The sequence below is a fragment of the Echeneis naucrates genome, chromosome 20 (assembly GCF_900963305.1).
Source record: "Echeneis naucrates chromosome 20, fEcheNa1.1, whole genome shotgun sequence".
Classification (NCBI taxonomy): domain Eukaryota; kingdom Metazoa; phylum Chordata; class Actinopteri; order Carangiformes; family Echeneidae; genus Echeneis; species Echeneis naucrates.
Genome location: NC_042530.1, coordinates 7,587,696 through 7,607,747, shown reverse-complemented (window position 1 = coordinate 7,607,747; position 20,052 = coordinate 7,587,696). Strand labels below are relative to the sequence as shown.

The 20,052-nt window shown below is 41.6% G+C and overlaps 1 protein-coding gene across 2 annotated transcripts; it reads left to right on the top strand.

Moving 5' to 3' along the window:
* Positions 1 to 2,570: 2,570 nt before the first annotated feature.
* crispld1a (cysteine-rich secretory protein LCCL domain containing 1a) lies at positions 2,571 to 18,089 on the top strand. Of its 2 annotated transcripts, none has more exons than XM_029528979.1 (15): positions 2,571 to 2,836; positions 3,367 to 3,706; positions 9,699 to 9,817; positions 11,962 to 12,094; positions 12,218 to 12,333; positions 12,520 to 12,620; positions 12,730 to 12,897; positions 13,612 to 13,672; positions 13,762 to 13,828; positions 13,978 to 14,108; positions 14,248 to 14,291; positions 14,405 to 14,477; positions 14,581 to 14,656; positions 14,751 to 14,884; positions 17,043 to 18,089. In XM_029528979.1, exons 2-15 carry the CDS (start codon positions 3,446 to 3,448, stop codon positions 17,092 to 17,094), a joined length of 1,536 nt encoding a protein of 511 aa, XP_029384839.1. In that variant the 5' UTR covers positions 2,571 to 2,836; positions 3,367 to 3,445; the 3' UTR covers positions 17,095 to 18,089. The 2 variants fall into 2 exon arrangements, with proteins under 2 accessions (XP_029384839.1, XP_029384838.1); XM_029528978.1 differs by having other exon boundaries at positions 12,706 to 12,897.
* The last annotated feature ends 1,963 nt before the right edge of the window (positions 18,090 to 20,052 follow it).

The following is a 20,052-nucleotide window of genomic DNA, read 5'->3' as shown; positions in this document are numbered from 1 at the left end:
TGCTTCTTCAAGCCTCACTCTCTTCCTGTGAAACACACACAAATGCATGCACGCTCTTCCTACCTGTCTCTCTCTTACAGACACACACACACACACATCTAAATGTAGAGCAGCGTTAATTCTGTAGCAGATGAATGAGTGTTTTCGGCAGCACTTCCCTCCTGGGAGTTGGTAGCAGAGAGCATTGCTATTTCAGCTGTGGTAGAAGAGAAGGGGAGAAGTCTCCTGGGTCTGACCGCAGGGAGAGGGCTGCTGCTGGGGCTGTGGCCGAGGCCCCTGCTACTGACCCAGGGAGCAGACAGTAAACCCTGGGTTTATGGAAGTTCAGTATGCGGTGGGTCCCTGATGTGAGGGCCCTTGTATCAGAAGTAGGTTAGACAGCAGAGGTAACCTTAAAAGAGAGGCTTTTATCCATTTCTGTCATCTCCAACATTCACACACTGATTTGGCAATATTGATGTGCCGTTCGTTTGTTTTGAACTAATCTTTAGTATGATCCGGGCTCTGAGGGAGAAACTGTTGGTGAACTGGTCTGTTGCCTACGACTACGACTGCCTCTGGCCTCAGATGGCCACCCAGCCGCCCTGACTAGATCCTGGCTGCTTGGGAGGAAACTCTCTCGGCTGCCGTAGGAGCTGCTGTAGGTTGGCCCGCACCGGCGACAGTGGGGCGGCTAGCTACACGAGCATAAGCTGGGCTGGCTAAGGTGCAGAGCCGTGACTACTAATTATCACTAATCACTAATTCTCCATTTCTGCCATCATCAGTATCATGAAAGGAGGCAGAGGAGGAACTAGACATGTAGTGCACACATAGACAGGACCCCTCCAGGGACCGGACCCCCTCCCCGTGTTGGAGTGGAACATTTACTCAAGTCTTATATTTTTGAGGTACTTGTGTCTCTATTTTATGTGACTTCGTAAAAATTTTCACAGATATAAAGATTTTTTGTTCTTTGAACTCTTAACTTTGCAGATTGTACAATTAAAATAAGTATGGAGGCCCAAAGAGATAAACCACCCATTATTTCACAAAAATAGCAAAGATAAGAGAAAAGTCCAACCTTAATACAAAATTGTCTCGCTGAAGTTATCTTTTCACTTCTGTCTTTTACACTTAAATCATGTCAAACCCCCTCTGATTCAACTCGCAACCTTTTGAAGGCGACCGAGGACACTAGGTTTGATAAAACACTTGCTAAATTACCTTTTTGATAAAACTAGTTCCAGGTCAATAAAGTTACATATAATAATACATGCTAATATATAAGCCATGTGGATCCAATTCGTTCACTTTTGATGCTATGTGGTCATTTGATCATTCTTGCATAGTGTATGACTTGACTAAGGGGAGCAGTTTTACAATAAGGTCAAGAAACTGAATCTATTGAGTAGGAGAAGATGGGAGGGTCATGTATTTCTAAAAATGTGAATATTTTTTTTAGTATTACCTGTATATCGCTGTATGCTCTCACCCCACAAACCAATTCATGCCCTCGGTGTTCAGCGATAGTGCTGAACGATGAATCTTACTAATATTAGCCAAATCAAACATTGCCATAATGACAGAGAGGGAGGGGGGGCAAGGGAGATGTCGGTTTAATCCAAGAGTCATTTGATGTTTCAGGAGTAAGGGCAAAACAAACAAACAAACAAACAAAAGAAAAAAAAAACTCAGAGTCATGGAAACAAGGGGATTTACTGAAAAGACACTGAGCAAAATCAATGCTGGCTGGGCCAGCTTTTGGTTTATTATGTTTGTCAGGTAAAACACAAGACAATTTTGTCTCCGACAGTGGAAAGTATGTGTGTGTGTGTGTGTGGGGGGGGGGCAGGAGCCTAGTGATTAGCTACTGTTTCCACTTGTGCCACAGCTACCAGTGAAAATGACCAGATGACAAAAGACAAAACCTGCCTGTTTCCATTATGGAATTTACACTCTGTTGCAGCTGAGAAGGGGAAAACGGTGACGACAAGTTCAGGCTTTGGAATTAACACAGAGTCGGTTTGTGTTTTAATTCCCCAAAAGAGTCTCCTGTGAACAGTTTGGCTCAGGAGAATGGGACCACTTCTGCTGCAAGACCCCCCTTTTTTATTCTTATACTCTACGTTGATTGTTGACTAAAGTCAGTTGCAAAGTGAAAAGAAGAAGGAGAAATCTATTGTAGACCTCAGAAAGAACCACATAGCAGTAATCCTATAGAATCCATATCATGGCAGAATGTACAGTAGAGAGATTATCCTAAAGATCTAGCTCCATAACTAATACAGAGAGGTGAGGTGAAAATAAACTCCAATAAAGTCCAATAAACAACACATCTATCTGCTGGGATATTATGGGATTGTCTGTGTTTGCCGGAGTGTACAGTTTCTGTGCATTGCGATATGAAAAGAGCTAATTTTGAAGTTGATGGAGATAGAAAGAAGGAATAAACACGCATCCTGAGCCAGCGTTAAACAGGACAGACCGAGCACACGAACCGAAGTGGGCCGGGTCCATCTCCGGAGGGGGCGTGGCCAGGGGGCGGTTCTCCGTAAAGCGCAGCCAAGTTGAGGATAAAATGTGGATAAGTGATGCTGTTTTGCACTTTTGCCTCAAGAATCCCGAAAGAAGAAAGAGCAAACTTTCTCTTTCAAACTGATGAAACACCGGAGTGAAGAGACCACATCGCATCTTTGATTCATACAGCAGAGCAGACAGCGACAGCCATCTCCGCTCCACCTGAGCTCTGCAACTTTAAAGGGGGATTTTCTTCTTCTTCTCGCTGCAGAAGTTTTCCTAGAGCCAGATTTCTGTCAGGATCTGAGGACGCGGGCTCAATTACAATTCATCGAAGGTAAATTATTTCTCAAGTCTCCATGGCATCACACGTCTCCATTTTTATTTCAATGTGCATGACTCCAGTTTTTTCCCCCCATCAGGTGAGTCTCTGCAGCGTGCATGCCAAAAAGCTCAAAGTGTTGTCACATATAAAAGCTACAATAACGTGGCTACATTAGTTTCATTTTATTATTCTGTGCACATTTGTCTCAGCTGCACTTCTTTCTGTGATCTAAAATGTATCATTTCTTTCCAACATCTCACAATCTTTCCTTAAAAGTTGTGAAATATTCAACCAAGTCGAACACTAGCAGGAAAGTCTCCCATCCACATTTGAACTAGTTATCCACAGCCTTCCAGTTTACCCTCAGTGAACCCCATGAGCTTTTCCTGTGGCTCTGCCCCAGACCAAGTGTCTCCAAGCCAATGAAATGTCTTCACCAAGTATAATATTGACCTAAGTTATTCAGCAAATTTGACACAGAACACCAATTCCAGTCCATCCAATAATCCTGCTTTCCGGACTTCTCTCACTTCATTTCCCAGCTGCTGGCCCGCAACTTTCCCCGAACAACCCCACTTAAATCTGAGCTCACCATCATCATTATCAACAATATTTCCAAGGATGAGGATGGAATCTCTGTGCTGTCTGAGGGGCGTGTCCATGCTCCTGCTTCTCCAGACAGCCGCTGCCATGGTCATGTCTCCTAATTCCACAGGCTGGCAGCAGATTCTGGACAAGTATCTGGATGAAGATGGGGACTGGTGGGAGGCCAAGCAGAGGGGGAAGAGGGCCATTACGGACAGTGATGCTCAGCTCATCCTGGACCTTCACAACAAGCTCAGAGGCCAGGTGTACCCTCCTGCTTCCAACATGGAGTATATGGTAAGCGGATGGAGAAAGCACAGAAGCCATGTGTGCACCGTAAAATGAAGTACTACATTTAAACTTAATTGAGTTTACTTTGTTTAAACACGTCGACCCCGTTCTGAACTCCTTAAGAGCTTTGCACACTTCTTGGCCATATAGCTCAGTGAACTGACCCAGTCACCAGACCACTCTGGCACTTGTCCCTCTTGGCTCACGCACAAGCAGCAGGCCAGCATCTAAGCACCTTCACACATGAACACAAACACACACCCATGTGACTTGGGTTGTTATGCTAGAAGAGAAGAATTCCCCCAACTTGCCAATGATCACATTACTAGTAGGTTTTTTTTTTTTCTTAAAGTCATGCTCAACAGATTTGTTTGACTTTGTCCATTGGCCATCACAGCACCAGATCACTTTCACAGTGCAATTAGAGTCAGAGCACGGCACCGGGGCTTGTTTTACCAGCTGTCTCACCCCCCACTAAACACACACACACACACACACACACACCATACCTTTTAAAGTCGGCGTTCCGCAGATCTGGATGTTTTCCAAATACATTACATGTGTAGGTGCTGCTTGACCAGCCACAGTACGTTGCCACCAACAGTACTTAGGAGGTTAAAAATCAATACAGTGTGCAGAAGTTTTATCTTCCTTTGATCCCTGCTTAAAGAGTTGCAGAACAAAAGGCCATATTATTCTATGGCAAAGGCAAATAAACTGTTAGTGCTGGGGGCAGTTGCTGGACTGTGTAATTGTATAATTGAGAGGTTGGACTTGAGGACCCTTGGTGTGTGTGTGTGCGTGTCTCTGCCTGGCAGACTTCTGGTTGAGGCACACTCAAGCGGAGAAATGCTGAGCTAGCAGTGTACAGCCCCTTTCTACTGTCTCCTGTTACAGTTGGCTGGTTTTTTTAGCTGCAGGGGCACCCAGGGGTGAAATATGGAGAGGCATGCAACAAGAAGAGGTGGGGTGAGAGAGAGAAAGCCAGCAAGTGGTACAATAGGTAAATGAAAACAGAAAAATAGGATGTGTGAGATTTGCAAATAGAATGAGGATGCAATGAAAACAGATGTAGGGAGAGAAAAAAGGAAAGCAGGTGTCAGAATAATTGAAAAGAAGATGAAGTTGAGTAAAAATAAGGCAGGTGGAAATAAGAAAAGGAACTTCCATTTTGAAGTAGCACATAATGAGAAAACACAAGGACTTTTACAAATAACTGCCAAAATCTTATTTGCAATTTTGTCGATGTCAGTGTTTTTCGGGCAGCCAACTGATCGGGTCAAATGTAAATTGAATTTTCAGTGATTTTTCAGTTCTTTGTTTTGAAAGGGGGCACCATATTCCTCATGTCACCTTTCAGAAAGCTCACAGCTTCACTCTGCTGGAAGACAGACATGCTTCCCTGCTCTCTTTACACACTCGTGCATGCAGATGCACATTCCCACTCAAATCCGAGTGCACATATATCTCCATTTGCCCATCAGCTCTGTTATTGTCTGGCATTGTCTGAAACCATAACCTGAGTGACCCTCTGTGGCAATCATCACAGAGACTCAGAGATAGCATCAATTCAAATCCCCCTTTTTACTCCCCCCCTTCATCTGTTTCCTTTTTTTTTTCGCCCTGTCTCTCTGCTTCCCTCTCTTTTATCCCTGTGGCTCTGTTCCCATTCTATCATTATCCAACACAGAGGCCCTAAAAATTCCCAGGTAAGCATTCACACTCTGTGGCGATCAAGAAAACTTCAATGCAGCTTCAAATATGGGGGGACAGCAGTTCTGCCTCTCACTCAAATGTCCCACAGGTATAAACATCCAAGTGGCAGTGTTTGAAGTGCTGTAAGACAAACAGTTGTCATCTTTGGAGAAAGGAACTCACCTGCCTTGATGTTTAACTTGGCCTTGCAGGGCTGCACCTTGGCAGGGGTGTTGTTTGGGCTCTAGGATGACGCCGTATTGACATTTTTTGACTGCTCACAGTGATTCAGAGTTGGGCTGCAAATGTCATTTTAATTCCTTGTTGGCTAATGTGGCTGTTGTGATTCACATCCTGTAAAGCCTAATGAGGTCTAGAGTTTATAATTGAGGTCTACACTAATACATTTGTGTCAGTTAACATTATCTAAGATGTTTAATGGTGGCCATGTAGACAGAAGTTGTATTTAAGCCACTTCCCTGTTGTGCTGAACTGGTTTACTTTATTTCAACTATCAAGTGTATTAATTTACTGAGTCCTCATCAGACCCCAGTAGTAAATGTTGTCTAGTCTAAGTCTGTTTTTAAGGTTTCAACTACTCCACACCCATGCTCGTACTCAGGTGAAATGAAAATGATCTCAAACATCCAAGATGCCACTTTATGATGTCACCAAACTCCCCAGGCCTCACCGAAATGGCTGTCATAAATATACAAGCTACGAGCTGTATCACAGCGGAGGTCAAAAGCCCATCTGAACATGCTTAATGTAATGCTTAGAATGTAAACACTTTGCAGGGGCACTAAAATATGTAAAATAAATAAGGCAATGCTAGTCATCCCTCAGCTAGTTATTCTAAGAAGCTTCATGCACATCAGGAATAACTCAATATACCACTTTTTCAAAATGTCTTCTTTGCCTATCCTTTGCATATATCTACTCCTACAAAACACTTTCTGGTTCCAGTTTCTGAAAATGGGGACAAGTACAAGTACCAAAGATTAAATCGGAATCTTAGATCTGCATCCTGTCCAGATGGGAATGTCCTTTGCATTTATCTCAGATTCAGATCTCTTCAAAGTCTTGCCATACACTTCTGACTCTACAACTTTCTGTAAAACCTTTGTTGCAGCACTAATTCTGGAGTTGCACGTGTCAGCAATGCTGGGAAAGCCCTTCTTCAGCTTCCTTCTGCTGGTGTCCAGCACCAAGTTATAAATTACACCAACTACCATTATTGATTAATGAAATGTGAACAGGCAATAAGGAAAACAGACTGCTTTTGTTCAGCTGGAGGTAGCTATGTTTTCTTGAGCTTTTCTTTCTTATTATTCTTATAATTTCAGGTGCACAATATAATTAAGTTCAATATCAGGCCAAAATATCAGGCGAAAGGTACTTGTCTGAATCACTTATGGTGCCACTTAATGAGACAGCTTCCTGTTCACATTCAGCCTCCAGCTATGCAGGTTTTTTTTTATATAAATTGAAATGGGCTGAAATCGAATCCATGAAAAATAGCACAGGAAATCCATGGAAATCCACGCATACACCCCTTTTTTTTTTTTTTAAATGTCAGGTGCAATATTTTTTAGTTATTATTTTTTGTAACTTTAAACTTCCTGTTAGATTGCTCCTTTACATATTGGTCTTATTCCTCTCTCCATTCTATCACCTGGTCTTTATTCTGTGAGATGTTTTTCTCAGCTTCACTTTCTTCAATTCCCATATCGTTCCCCTTCGTTTCAGTACTTTTCTGCATGCACCATTGATTATGAACAGGAAACCCAAACTTGCAAAGGAAGTACCCCTCTGTGCCCTTTGGAATGCAACCAGATGACCAAAGAAGAGGAAAGAAAATGGAAAAACGGCCACAAATGAGGTGTTAAGCGAAATAAACAATGCAGCGTGCACGGTGTTGAAAGACTTTAGCAAGGGAGGTGTTTTTCTTTACGGGCCCCAGCAGAAGTGTGGTTGGGGTGGGTGGTGGGGCGTCTTGGTTGCAAGGTCTCCCCTGCAGGGCTAGCTGTACAAACAGCAGCTTGACAAGCTGGCTGGACTCTGTAACAGATTTAACAGCTGAAACATATGTAACACAGTCAACACTCTCTGAGTCTGCTCTCCTGGCAAGTTGGAATAATTACAGCGTGAATTCTTTGACTGTGAAGGTCCTACTTATTTAAAATATACTTCATGGGCATAACAAATCACGTATGTGCGATTGAACCTGTAATCAGTAACAATCCCAAAAATGAAGCTGTTGCCAGAATTTTTGGCTGCAAACCTACGGTAGTTTGTTTTCTGAGCCATAACCATTCCTTAATGTTAAAAAGCATTGTTGTGTTGACCCTGCTCCAGCACAGAATGTCCTGTGTGCTGCAGTTTGCAGATCACTTTGCGGTTACCACGGCTCAATACAATGCGTTCCTCTCTGCTTATCAGTGTAAACATTGATTATTTTATAGAGCAAGGAGGTCACGTGGAGAAAAATCGAAGGGCGAAAAACGGTGTGGATAGAAATCAAGGTTATATCAGCTACCTCTGATGATGACTGCGCTTAAATCTTTTCAGTGTTTCTCTTTCTGTTTAAGCATCATTAGCTTTCAGTAGTAGCAAAAGGGAAATTACAAAACAGGGACAACGGGGGACAATGCTGACTTGCTGACACTGATTTGCAACTCATGGTCTGCGGTGGTAATTTCTGCGCAGAGATACAATTTCAGGTCAACAAATTCTGCTTTCTCTTTTAGCCCTGGCTCAGTCTGTCTCTGTGTATCATTGTTGTGCATGGCAGCTATACTTGAGGTGGCTATAGCACAATGTACTATCCCTCATTGCTGGTGTGGAGATGAATTAATGAATATACACCATACCTCCAGTTGGTTATTTGTTAAATATGCCAGTCATGTAACAAGTCCCACACTTTGTCCCACACTGCGTGATTGTCAACCAATATTTCTGGTGTTGTCGATTATATAAATCAGTCCCTTCAACGGGAGTGTGAAAAAACTTAAGAGGTAAGAGTTAATTTTCAGCACTGCCAGACATCCTGTTGTTAGGTAGGTGTGTGTTTCGGGTGTAACATAGAATCCAGCAGTTTTTTTTTCCCCTGGTGGGACTGAAAGTGGGCAATGGACGATGGAGGCGGTGGCGGTAGCAAGGGAGTTATTTTAGTGTCTGTTATTGGATGAGATTTCAGAGCGGGTAGGGCCATGGCTTTCCTGGCCCAATGTGTGAAATGTGCAAATTTCTGACACCTATACTGGTTTACCAGTGCATGTGCTCACACAATTATACACACACAAACTAATTAGCTTTCTCATAGAAACATGTCACATTACAAATACGCCTACAAGGGTGAACGTTAAGGTTTACACTTAAAGCAACACGTAGTGTCCTTCAGCAGAATTACAGCTGGTGTTGTTCCAATATTTTTGGTAGAATTTGGGTCAGCAGGGAGGAAGGACACTCTTTGCATTCCCAGAAAACCCCAGAATGGTAATATGATCCCTTAGTATCCAACCAGAGCCAAACTTGACTGAGAAGGAAATTCAGACAGCGCTAAAGTGAAACAAAAGCTTGCACCAAGACATCTCACCAAAGACATATGGAAGGTATTACATTAAGGAAAAGCAGCTTTTACATTTTTGGAATAACACCCAATCTTAGAGGAATGAAAACCTATCCAGGAAAGCTAGAAAGTCAGAAAACTTCATATACAGCACTAACAAACGTTCTGCCTTTACTTCAGGAGTCAGTGCAGTTACAGCAGCTTCTTCACCCTGGCTGTATGTAAATGGTCTGAGATTATGTGGCTGGATACTGAAGCCATTGCAGAAGTGCTTTATCTAATGAACATCCTGGAGCTGACTCCACTGGGTATACAAAGAAGTCAGATTGTATTGAAGTCTATGCGTAAAATGGCCCTACTCCTCACTTGATTTATTACCCCAGTAAACATCTTCCAAATGATCCAATTCAAGCCTTCTTCATTTGAAAATAATGTTCATTTGAGAGAAAAGGCAGGTGAATGCAGGCCAAATCCTCCTTAGCTAAACCCTTTCATTTGAAGATGGTTTCTTCTACTCACCAAAACAGCGAATTACAAACTCTAGAGTTCATTAAAGTCACTCACAAATCAGCAGGTGACATCACAGTGGTTTGCCACTTGATCTGAATTAAGTTATTTTTGAGTAGGTCGAGCTGAACTCTCTGCAGCAGTACAGAGCCCTGAATCTTCTGCCATAAATAGCAACATTATTCACTATTCAATACCTACCTGTTTTTATCATGCTCTGTGCAGGTGTGGGACACAGAACTGGAGCGCACCGCAGAGGAATGGGCGGAGACGTGTTTGTGGGAACATGGTCCTGCCGGATTACTGCCTCAGATTGGCCAGAACCTGGGAGCACACTGGGGAAGGTAAACAAAAGTTCAGCATTCACAATTTATGCGTCTAAAAAAACAAGCAGCATCTGGGTGTGACAATACACTTTAGTTTATCACAAATGCTTGATAGCTTGTTTGATTTGGAGTATTTAACTTTATGTAACCAATTAAATACCATTATTGAATGATAAACCCACACATCTCATCATCAGTTTCAATTTCATTCATTTCTTCAGGAAATGAATGAAACTGGAAAATGCATTAAATTCACCTGTGCAATTTTATTGTACCCTTTCCATTTTCTGCTACCTTGAGAACTTTATACCAAGGACTAGGGCTGAGTGATAAATCCACATTATTGGTTAATTTGAATTTGTAGTTGAAGTACACTATGTGTTTTAATGTAAATCAGTTTTCTCTTTCATTTCTGCCCCTGACGCTCCCCATGGGCTCTCATAGTTCAGAGCGAGTGCAGAGCCATCTTGGACAGCTACTTACGGCAATTTACAGCAACACCACTTGAACAAAAACCTTGCCCAACTCAATGATGAGAAAAGGCAAGGTAGAAATAAGACGTTTTTACTCGTGCTGGCTTTAATCTGAAGAGGAAATTTGGTCAAAATCCCCCCCCAAAAAAAACCTGAATAAAAACCAATGGTAAACTTATTTTTAATAATTTTCTTTGTCATTTGTAGTTTGTCTTTAAGAAGGAAAGAAATTAATGAAGTCGTAAATCAGTTTTGGTGACATTATTTTTAAGCTATATTGTTCAGTTCAGTCAAGAGTGGGAGAAAAAAAACACTATTATTCAGACATCGGGGTGTTCACGATGTTTCCACTTTGGTTTCAGTTCAAAGACTGGCAAATGATCTCCAAAGAGCTAATTAACTTAGTTTAGCTAACTTAGCTAATTAACCCACCTTGAGTATGTCTCTCATGACCAGGCAACTGAGAGTAGTTACATATTAAGTAGGATAGCACAGCTCCTTCAGTTGTTTTGGAGCTACTGAAGGCACCGTGTTCAACAACAATCCTGTCAGTCCTCAGTAAAGATGGCTGCTGGAGTCTAATCGCATTAGTTAACTGCACCTGGTGCCAAACGAGTGTCAGTCCTGGCTGCCATCCATTTAAAGGGCATATGGCAGGTTAAACATTTTTTGAGAGATATATATATATATATATAATCGTGTCTAATAAATACCCTTTGAAAAGTTAATGGAGGTTTGAAAAAATGTTTTAGACATAAGAGTGCAAATTTAGTCCAAAAAGTGACAGTTTTGAGCTAAGCCTCTAAACACACTTTTTTTCCAACACTGCGTCATATTACGTAGGCATCACTCAGTGTGGGAGGCGGTAGGATTAATTATTTCTGCCCTAAACATAACATACTCGTGTCTGCTGGCCTGGAGAGTGCATTTAGGCTGTCTGAAGCACGGAGGGATTCAGACAGCAAGCATCAAATCCCAGGTGCTGTGTGAAGCCCTGCACTTGTAGCCTGGGGGGGAGTTTCTCCACTAAGGCCCAGCAGGCCTCTACCTCCCTGCAGCACATGCTCTCCTCGGCTGTGGCCACGGCCTCGCATTTCCCTCACCTATCAAACAAAACGTGTTTCTCACCCTCTGCAGTAGTACAGCTACACCTCGTAGTGTTGACGGATATAAAGAGTATGAGACACTTCATCAAGATCATTAATTTGAATCATTTGTAAGTATCAATGCTCCGGCCTGTAATAGATGACCATTAATAATTCCTCTATTGCCGGATATATGATGGTAATCTGCCCAATATTATGACGTGAACACAATATTACATAAGCTAAGCCCACCTGCCCCGCTCTCCTCTGACCATCTCCTCCCCTGCTCTCTGGGGCACATACCAGGCTCGTAGTTGTTGGGCTGCGGCCCGTCATGTGTGTAATGGTACACATTGATACACAAAGGATATGAATTTTCATATACACGTGTTGTTTTGCTTTGCACTAACAGTTATTCAAATATAAACCAACACATAGAGGTCAGATGTGTGTGTGTGTGTGTGTGTGTGTGTATGTGTGTAGGTTTCTTGAAAGGACTTGCTTTTTCAAAGCTCTCATCCGGAAGGCTAACTCCTACACAGAGACATAAGACAACTGAAATGCTGCTTTATAAATTTTTTTAATTGGTGACTCATCTCTCCAGGTATCGTCCACCCACGTTCCATGTGCAAGCCTGGTATGATGAAGTAAAGGACTACTCCTTCCCTTACCCTCAGGAGTGTAATCCCTACTGTCCCTTCAGATGCTCCGGCCCAGTTTGTACTCATTATACACAGGTAGTTACCATAGGGCTACATTAAACTATTGGGTTCATTCTGAAAACTAAAGGGATTTACAGATGGACTATAATTTATGTTTCATTGTCGTTTTTTTTTTTTGTGTTTGTTTGTGTTTTTCAGCTGGTCTGGGCCACCAGCAGTCGGATTGGCTGTGCCATCAACTTGTGCTACAACATGAATGTGTGGGGACAGATTTGGGCCAAAGCCGTCTATCTCGTCTGCAACTACTCACCAAAGTAAGCAAGCAATTGTTTTGATATCCTTTTACAGATACATGATGAAGAAACGGGCTCGAAGAGGACACGTTGTCCTTGCGTCATTCTGGTGCAGCACTATCATTTGGTTTATAAAGCAAAAGGAAATCGGTTTTGCTTAAGCAGTATCTACTCTGTTTAAGCCTTCTCATCATGTGACCTAAACAGGGGAAACTGGTGGGGCCATGCACCTTACAAACATGGCACACCTTGTTCAGCCTGCCCCCCCAGCTACGGAGGTGGCTGCAAGGACAACCTCTGCTACAAAGGTATGTGAGGAAAGTGTACAAATGAGAATGGAAGCCTGGTTAAAATCTTGCCTGTTATACCCTGATTTTGTGGATTTACTTGAAGATGACAGTTCCTATCCTCCAAAAGAGGAAACAGAAGAAAACAACTTCATTGAGCAGGAGGCCCCCCATACGCCGCAGAAACCCTGGTCCCGGCCATCCAAACCCGAGCCTCCCAGTCTCCCTGCCCCAGCTCCCACCAAGCCCCCCACAGAGGATCTCCAGAAGAATGAAGTGGTCAACACACAGCAGATGTGTAAGCTGCCATTCAACTGTTTGCTTTGGATCTAGTTACATCTAAAAAAAAAAAAAAGGAAATGGGGGTGGGGTGGGGGGTTAGAATTGGTTCTAGCTATGGGAGGTGCTGAGTGGTAAGAATTGTAGAATAATAAATGGTGTAAAAGTTCAAAAATTGTGTCAAAACCGAAGAAAATGTGAAAATCTGCCTGCTCAGTGTTGAACAAGCAATAATAGATAACAAGTGCAAAAAAAGAGGCTTTGGCCAGAAATATTTTCTTGCAATTTATCTTAAATTGCCTCGATTTTCTGTACTCTTTATCTGTCATCTCCCTGATTAACCTTGACAGTTTTTGAAGTATACCTAATATTGCAAGTCACTCTGCAGCAGGGAGGGGAGGTCTGTCTTAGCATGATCCCCTGAGTGTGTGTTTGCTTTTGGTTTGGCTGAGAGGGGTTGAGGGGTGAGAGTGGCTCGTTGTGGTTTTTAAATGGCTTCCTCTCCACAGTGCAAGGGGCCTGCGCTTGAAAGCTGAGACACTTCCTCCAGTACTGCTGACCACCCTGAACCTTGCGGCAGAAATTTTTCTCTTTGGTTTCTTGAAGCATCACAACAATAGTCTTCACTGAGCTTCTCTCAACTCAACAAGGCTTTTCAGGCATCGGAGCAGCAAGTTCGTGCATGTTTTCTCCTGTGCAAATCCTCAAAAGAACCTTTATGTTTGTGTTTCAGCTCAGCTTGTGATCTGTGACACTAAGCTTCGAGATCAGTGTAAAGGGACGCCATGCAATAGGTATGACAGCTGTATGATAGTAAAATCAACAACAACAACAAAAAGAGTTATACAGAACATTTCATCTCGTTCTTGGTTTTTATCTACAGATATGAGTGCCCTGCTGGATGCCTAGATGCTACAGGGAAAGTAGTTGGGACTGTATATTATGAAATGGTGAGTGAAGTTCAAATGCTGTTTGTCTGATTGGCATTCAGATTTATGCCATTTAACAGCTTTGCGTTCATCAGAAGTCTCTTTGAGTAGGATGTCAAAGAACTACTTACAATTATTTAATGTGAATGTCATGAATGCTATTTTTGTAGCAATCTAGTGTGTGTAGAGCTGGTCTACATGCTGGTGTCATAGATAATGATGGAGGTTGGATGGACGTAACAAGACAAGGCAGAAAAGACTTTTTCATCAAATCCAACAAGAATGGGGTCCAGTCTTTAGGGTGAGACTACAATATATCAACTGAATGCATAATTACATTTCAAACTGATGATATCCGAAAGCAAAATTGCTCAAGTATAATAAAATTAAGTAAAGACGATGTAGTTTCATGTCAGTCTGCTTGTCTTTTCTCCCGACAGAAAATATCAAAGTGCTAATTCCTTCACAGTTTCCAGAGTTGCAGGTTAGTCTGACAATAATATGACACTAATTACAGATATATTTGATTTAATTTCACTCATTAGCTGCTGTGCTGCAGTTGTGTTTGTTGGCACTCACTGTCTCCCTTTCCTGCAGTCAAAGCCATCACATGTGAGACTACAGTTGCACAGCTGTGTCCATACCAGAAGCCTGCAAAACACTGTCCAAGGTATGAAACTGACTGTCCGCCTGCACATCACTGCCTTTCATGAGGTTCCCACATTTATTTAGTTTTTAGTCACTACCCATGTACCCAATTATTATTCTTTTAGGTTATACTGCCCAAGGAGCTGCATAGAAGAAAAAGCTCACATATCCAGAGTAATTGGCACTGGAATATATTCTGATGTAAGTCCCTGTTTTCAGAAACTGAAATGGTAAAAAACCTCTTTGTGTTCTTTATGAGTTTACAGAAATAAACGAATCACCATTTCCTTTGTAGAAGTCCAGTATATGCTGGGCAGCAGTCCATGCCGGAGTCATCAGGAACGATGTGGGTGGATACATTGATGTGATGCCAGTGGACAAACGAAAACTCTACATAGCTTCATACCAAAATGGCATTAGCTCAGAGAGGTATGTGATAACTCACTGCTAGTCTACAAGTAACGTCTGGTGTGTGTGTGAGGCTGAAATGTAGCATATATGGGGTTCCAGGGTCATTTGTAGTTTTGGTTTAACCAGAAGTATTTTTAAGTCCTACTTTTCATATATAAACCACCTTTCAAAAGCCAACATGCTGCTTTAAAACCTTGCTGAAGATACTTGGGTACGTTTCATAAATTGAACCTGGTGTAAAATACCTTTATTAATATTGGGCATGCAGTTTATTTTTAGAATTTTAGAATTAATTGTTAAAGGGGATTTCTAGTCCTATGCCAGAACTCTATCTTAAGAGAAGAGTGAAGGGGTTAATTTTCTGGGGCTCGGAGAGGAGGAATGAAAAAATCAATGGCTCTCAGGTACACAGAAATTTATCCACTCTGCCCTCCCTTGTGAATCTAATCTTTTCAAGATGCAGGCAGTTCATTACATCTCTTATGTATTACACATGGGAGGGTGATTAGCATGCTTCTCATTTAAGATAATTAATTGCTTGGCAATTAGAGTAGAAAAGAAGAGTGCATATCCGTGAGGTTCTGATATGTGTTTGTTTTTTGGAAGAAAGCCCAAAAAATAAATAAATATAAAAAAAAAAGGCCAAAGGTCTAAATCTTAATAAAGTGGCTCAGATAGAGACAAAAAAGAAGTGAAATCTTATGCATTGAGAATATAGTGTTTCATAAAGGATCAATATTGTATTAAATTTTAGACAGTTTTCACTTAGTCCCTGTGACATAGTAAATAAATTTGAACCAAATAATGATACAGAGGGGAGAGGGAATGGATTCTGTGTCAGAGCCCATTCTTTTGGTGAAGGCTGTTTTCCCATCAGTCTCCAAATGCAGTCTCACCAGACAGAACAACACATCAGTGAAAATCCTGTTATGTTAAATAGAACTGTCTGCTGTAGGCGATGTATGGCATATTCTTCTTCTCTGAGCACTTAGTCTCAGATAATTTAGAAATGTGCCACTATTGGTAATATGTCAAATACCAACCACACGTTTGGTCATCCATCAAACAAAAGAATAGTAAAATGGGAAAGATTGGATGGAATTGACAGAGGACAACCGCTGGCTATTAAAACGCGTTAATACGTCTTGGTAGAAAATAACAGGTGAGAAAATCGAGCACTACATTGTCGGGCTAGAGGTATATTTTTTATATTCTTTCATCTACTCTGTAAGCAATGTAACTTGTTTAGTGCCATGTACTAACAGAGAGTAGGAAACAAGAGATGGAATTTGTTGGGATAATGACATATTCACTTCGTTAAACTCCACAGTGGAAAATGTACGACCCAAGGTAGTCATGCAGCTCTTCAGCATCAAGAGGAGTGTGTCGCCCTTCTTGACATTGAGAAATGAGTCAGGAGATGAGCTGATAATGAGAAAGGCTCTGTTATTCATGAAACGTTTAGTCAGATTGGATTTGTTGAAAACACTCTGCTGTCGCAAATAATGAGAGCGTGAGTTAAATTTGTGCCAGTTTACGGCAGCATTAAGGTTAAATGTCTGCACCAAGTGTCTGTTTAAAGCAGAAAGTGACCCACATACGAGGTAGTGTGCTCCATTACAGATAAAAAAAAAAAAAAAAAAAAATTCCGTTGGCCCATGATTTGATTGTGTTCTGCAGAATGGCTATTCTTAACATGACCTGTGCAGAGGACACACACACACGCGCACACACGTGCACACAAACACACTCACAGTCTTGTATATCCTGTGGCCTTGCTTCTCCCTGTCTTCCTTGTCTTTCTCCACCACATTTATCTTTGTCACTCTGTTGAGATGTCTACGTCTGTTATCTACCCATCATTTATCTGTCTGCTTTAACTCCACAACATGTCTGTCTTTGCTGGATTAACACATGAAGTCCCCCACATTTGTGTAAAAATGGTTGGTTTATCTGTTTTCTCAGGGAGCTTCAGCCTCTATCTGTTTGTGTCCAATCTGTCATCAGGGTGTCGTGGACTTTTTTTTTTTTTTTTTTTTTTTTGTAAAAACCCAAAGTCTATCTGTTTGTGTGTGTCTGTCATCTACGTGTCTCTGCAAAAGGCTGGGACATGTTCCGTTTCGTACACTTGCCGCACCCAGGCTGACTCTTCCTCTTGTTTCTCTGTTCCCTGCAGCCTTCATAACCCACCGGGAGGGAAGGCGTTCCGGGTGTTTGCTGTGATTTGAGTGCCCCAGAGGGCGGCTTTGCCAAACAGAAAGTGCACTTGTGCTGTTGAATAGGCGGCAATCAAGCCCTGTTGTCAAACTCAATGAGTGAAATGTTTCTGGCTTTGCTTCACTCCAGGGGTTAGGGGTCATTTCCATGACAGCGTAAACCCAGCAACAAAAACTTGACACATACACAATAAGAACCTGTTTCTTCTCCCTCGCATGGAGTTATAATTTTGTCATCCTTAGTGTGAAACTGTCCCTGAATGAATTGCTACAGTTTTTGTTGTACATATCTGTCGATTGAATTAAACATGCTTTGTCTCTGTGTCATTGCCTTTTTAAAAAGTAGGTTTGTAGGAATACTGATAATAGAAGCCCCATGATATATCAATATAATGGCACTTGAGGATGAATATCATTTTTATTGTCTGGCACATTTTTACTGATGCTCTGGAGAGGTGTCTTGTCATATTTTGTACTTTTTTAAATGATTGAAGAACAGATTATAATACCTTTATTTTTATATGATTATGCTTTACATCGATATGATTTATAAAGGATGCTGCTATATGTTATATTTTTTGTATTGTTATTGTAATTACAAGTGTGATGGGGTTTGGGGTTTGTTTTGTTTTTTTCAGATAATGTGTTTTCCACTTTACACTTTGAACTCCCTGCAGGTCGGGAAGTACATTCATCTCTCGGAGTTGTCATTCTCTGAACTAACTTCACTATGTTGTATTTTACCGGATGCCTCTATATCTCAACATTGATAAAGAGAAAAATTACTATGCAACATTTTTATTTCATTCTGTATGTTTGATAGTGGTTATTATAAATCAGCTAATATACCTGCTCATATTTTTTACCAGCTCTCAGCTTTCCTTCAAGCTACAATCTTTATAATGGGCAATTCATTGTATTGGTGTCTCTGTTTCTTTGTGCATTATGTATATTTTCCTACCTCAGGTTGTTAGGAAAAGTTCTTTTTGCAATAAAATACTCCAATCTCCACAGATCTCTCTTTAAGTGCTGTTTTCATTTAAATCATTCTGCCAATTTGTTATCCCTCAGGTTAAAATGCATTTTCCAATATCTATTTATGTGTTATGTAGAACTCATTGAGATCTTTTAGGGATGCCAACAGTGAATAGCATCTGCTTCAAGTATCTGACAAATGTCTCTTAGATTAATGCCAGTAAATCTGTCAAAAGCATGTTTACTTGCATCGCCTTATTCTGGCTGTGTTCAACCATCTACGTTTTATAAGCACACTGGTGAAATATCCTTAGATATTGTACAGTTATTGAACTGACTTCTCGCAATAGTCCACAAATGAAAAAGCTACACTGACATATTCTTTATAAGACTGTCAGCAGACTGTGAATGGTTCATCTGATATTGGTCCATATGGACTATAATATCCTCATATTAAAACTGACAACAACGCACCAAAACCTCACTGCCAATGAGTCATTTCACTTTTGCCCTAACCCAGTGGATAAGCAGGCAGAGCCAAAACATCAAAGTACCTCAAGGCGCCACTGACATGATAGCTTTAGTGGGTTGGATGCTGACTGAATCCAATCACCCATACTTCCTGGTCCATAGTGAAAATTAAGCAGGAAGTTCTCGCCACTGATGTGAAAGTCTCTCACGATGTGACGCCCCCCTGTTTGCCCATATCCATAGCATATATTCCTACACACCACAGAGGGCGGAAGCATTTGATTTTAAATGTCCCAGCTCTCCTTTTACAGTCCATCACCTGGGAGTACAGTCGTCACTCCTCATTTGCTTCTAAGCAGTGGAGTGAAATGACCAATCCATAATGGGTTCCACCATGTCGATGTCCGACAGTGTTATGATGGCTGCAGAGCCGTGATAGGTTGTGACTCAAGCTGTCAGTCTTTGTTATTCCTCAGACAAGCACTCCTAAATCCTAATAAGTTGAATATGCAACCACTCACCCACTGACACTATGTGACACAATATAAAAACAATCTTGTTTAAATGAATTTTCTCGGTTTTGCAGGTGCAGCAGTTGTAATTATATACATTTACCATGTGTGCCACGGTATTTGCTGATGCAAAGCATGTGCTATATCCACGCTGACACAACATATGGGAAAGAACTTATTGGTCTTGAAACATGGAAAAGTTCTGTGTGTGCGTGTTTTTCATTGGGAGGCTGACATCTTCTATTACTTCATTGTTTACCATACACTTGCCCAAAAACACAAACACTCTGCATGAGAAGCATCATGCTCCAAAAAAATGTGCATGTGCTTGCTCGGTCTGACACATACTCATTTCATGCCCTGGCACATCATGTTTAGATTAAAGCCAGTCACTGATGATTGGCTGGGCCTGAGAAGGGGCTGCCAAGTGATTGATAGGCCGCCCATGTGCACCTAGGTCCTGTGAAAGAAAAGAAAGGCATACATCAGACAGGTGTCAAAACTCACAGCAGGGTGCGGTGATGAGTGCATTCAGAGGCTCTGAGGAATGAAAGGCAACGGGACGAGGAGGAAGGCGAAGTGGAGAAAACTCAGGAGGGAGTAAAGGCCAGAGAGATAACCAGAAGGCTAGAGAAAACAGCATGACGTATTGATTCTGACACTGAAACACCATTTAAAGAGTTCACCATCATTTCACTATTTATGAGAAGAAGCTATATTTTAAAAACATGACATTTTGGGGGCAGTTTTGGGACCTTATATGATATAGTTAGTTTTTCTTTTTTGTTTATTCACATTGCGACTGACTTCAAAGAATTAAGGCAGATGTCCAACATATCAGTTCGGAGTAAACTGACAGAGCGACAGCCACAGGCCCATTAGGACCAAGGAGAGAGCTGTGAAGACAGATGGGATGAAGGACAAGTTTGCAGCTAGCAGGGTCTGCATGGTGCCACCAGTGTTTTCACAATGTCGTTTAAAATAAGGAAGGCCATTAATAACCTCCTCACTG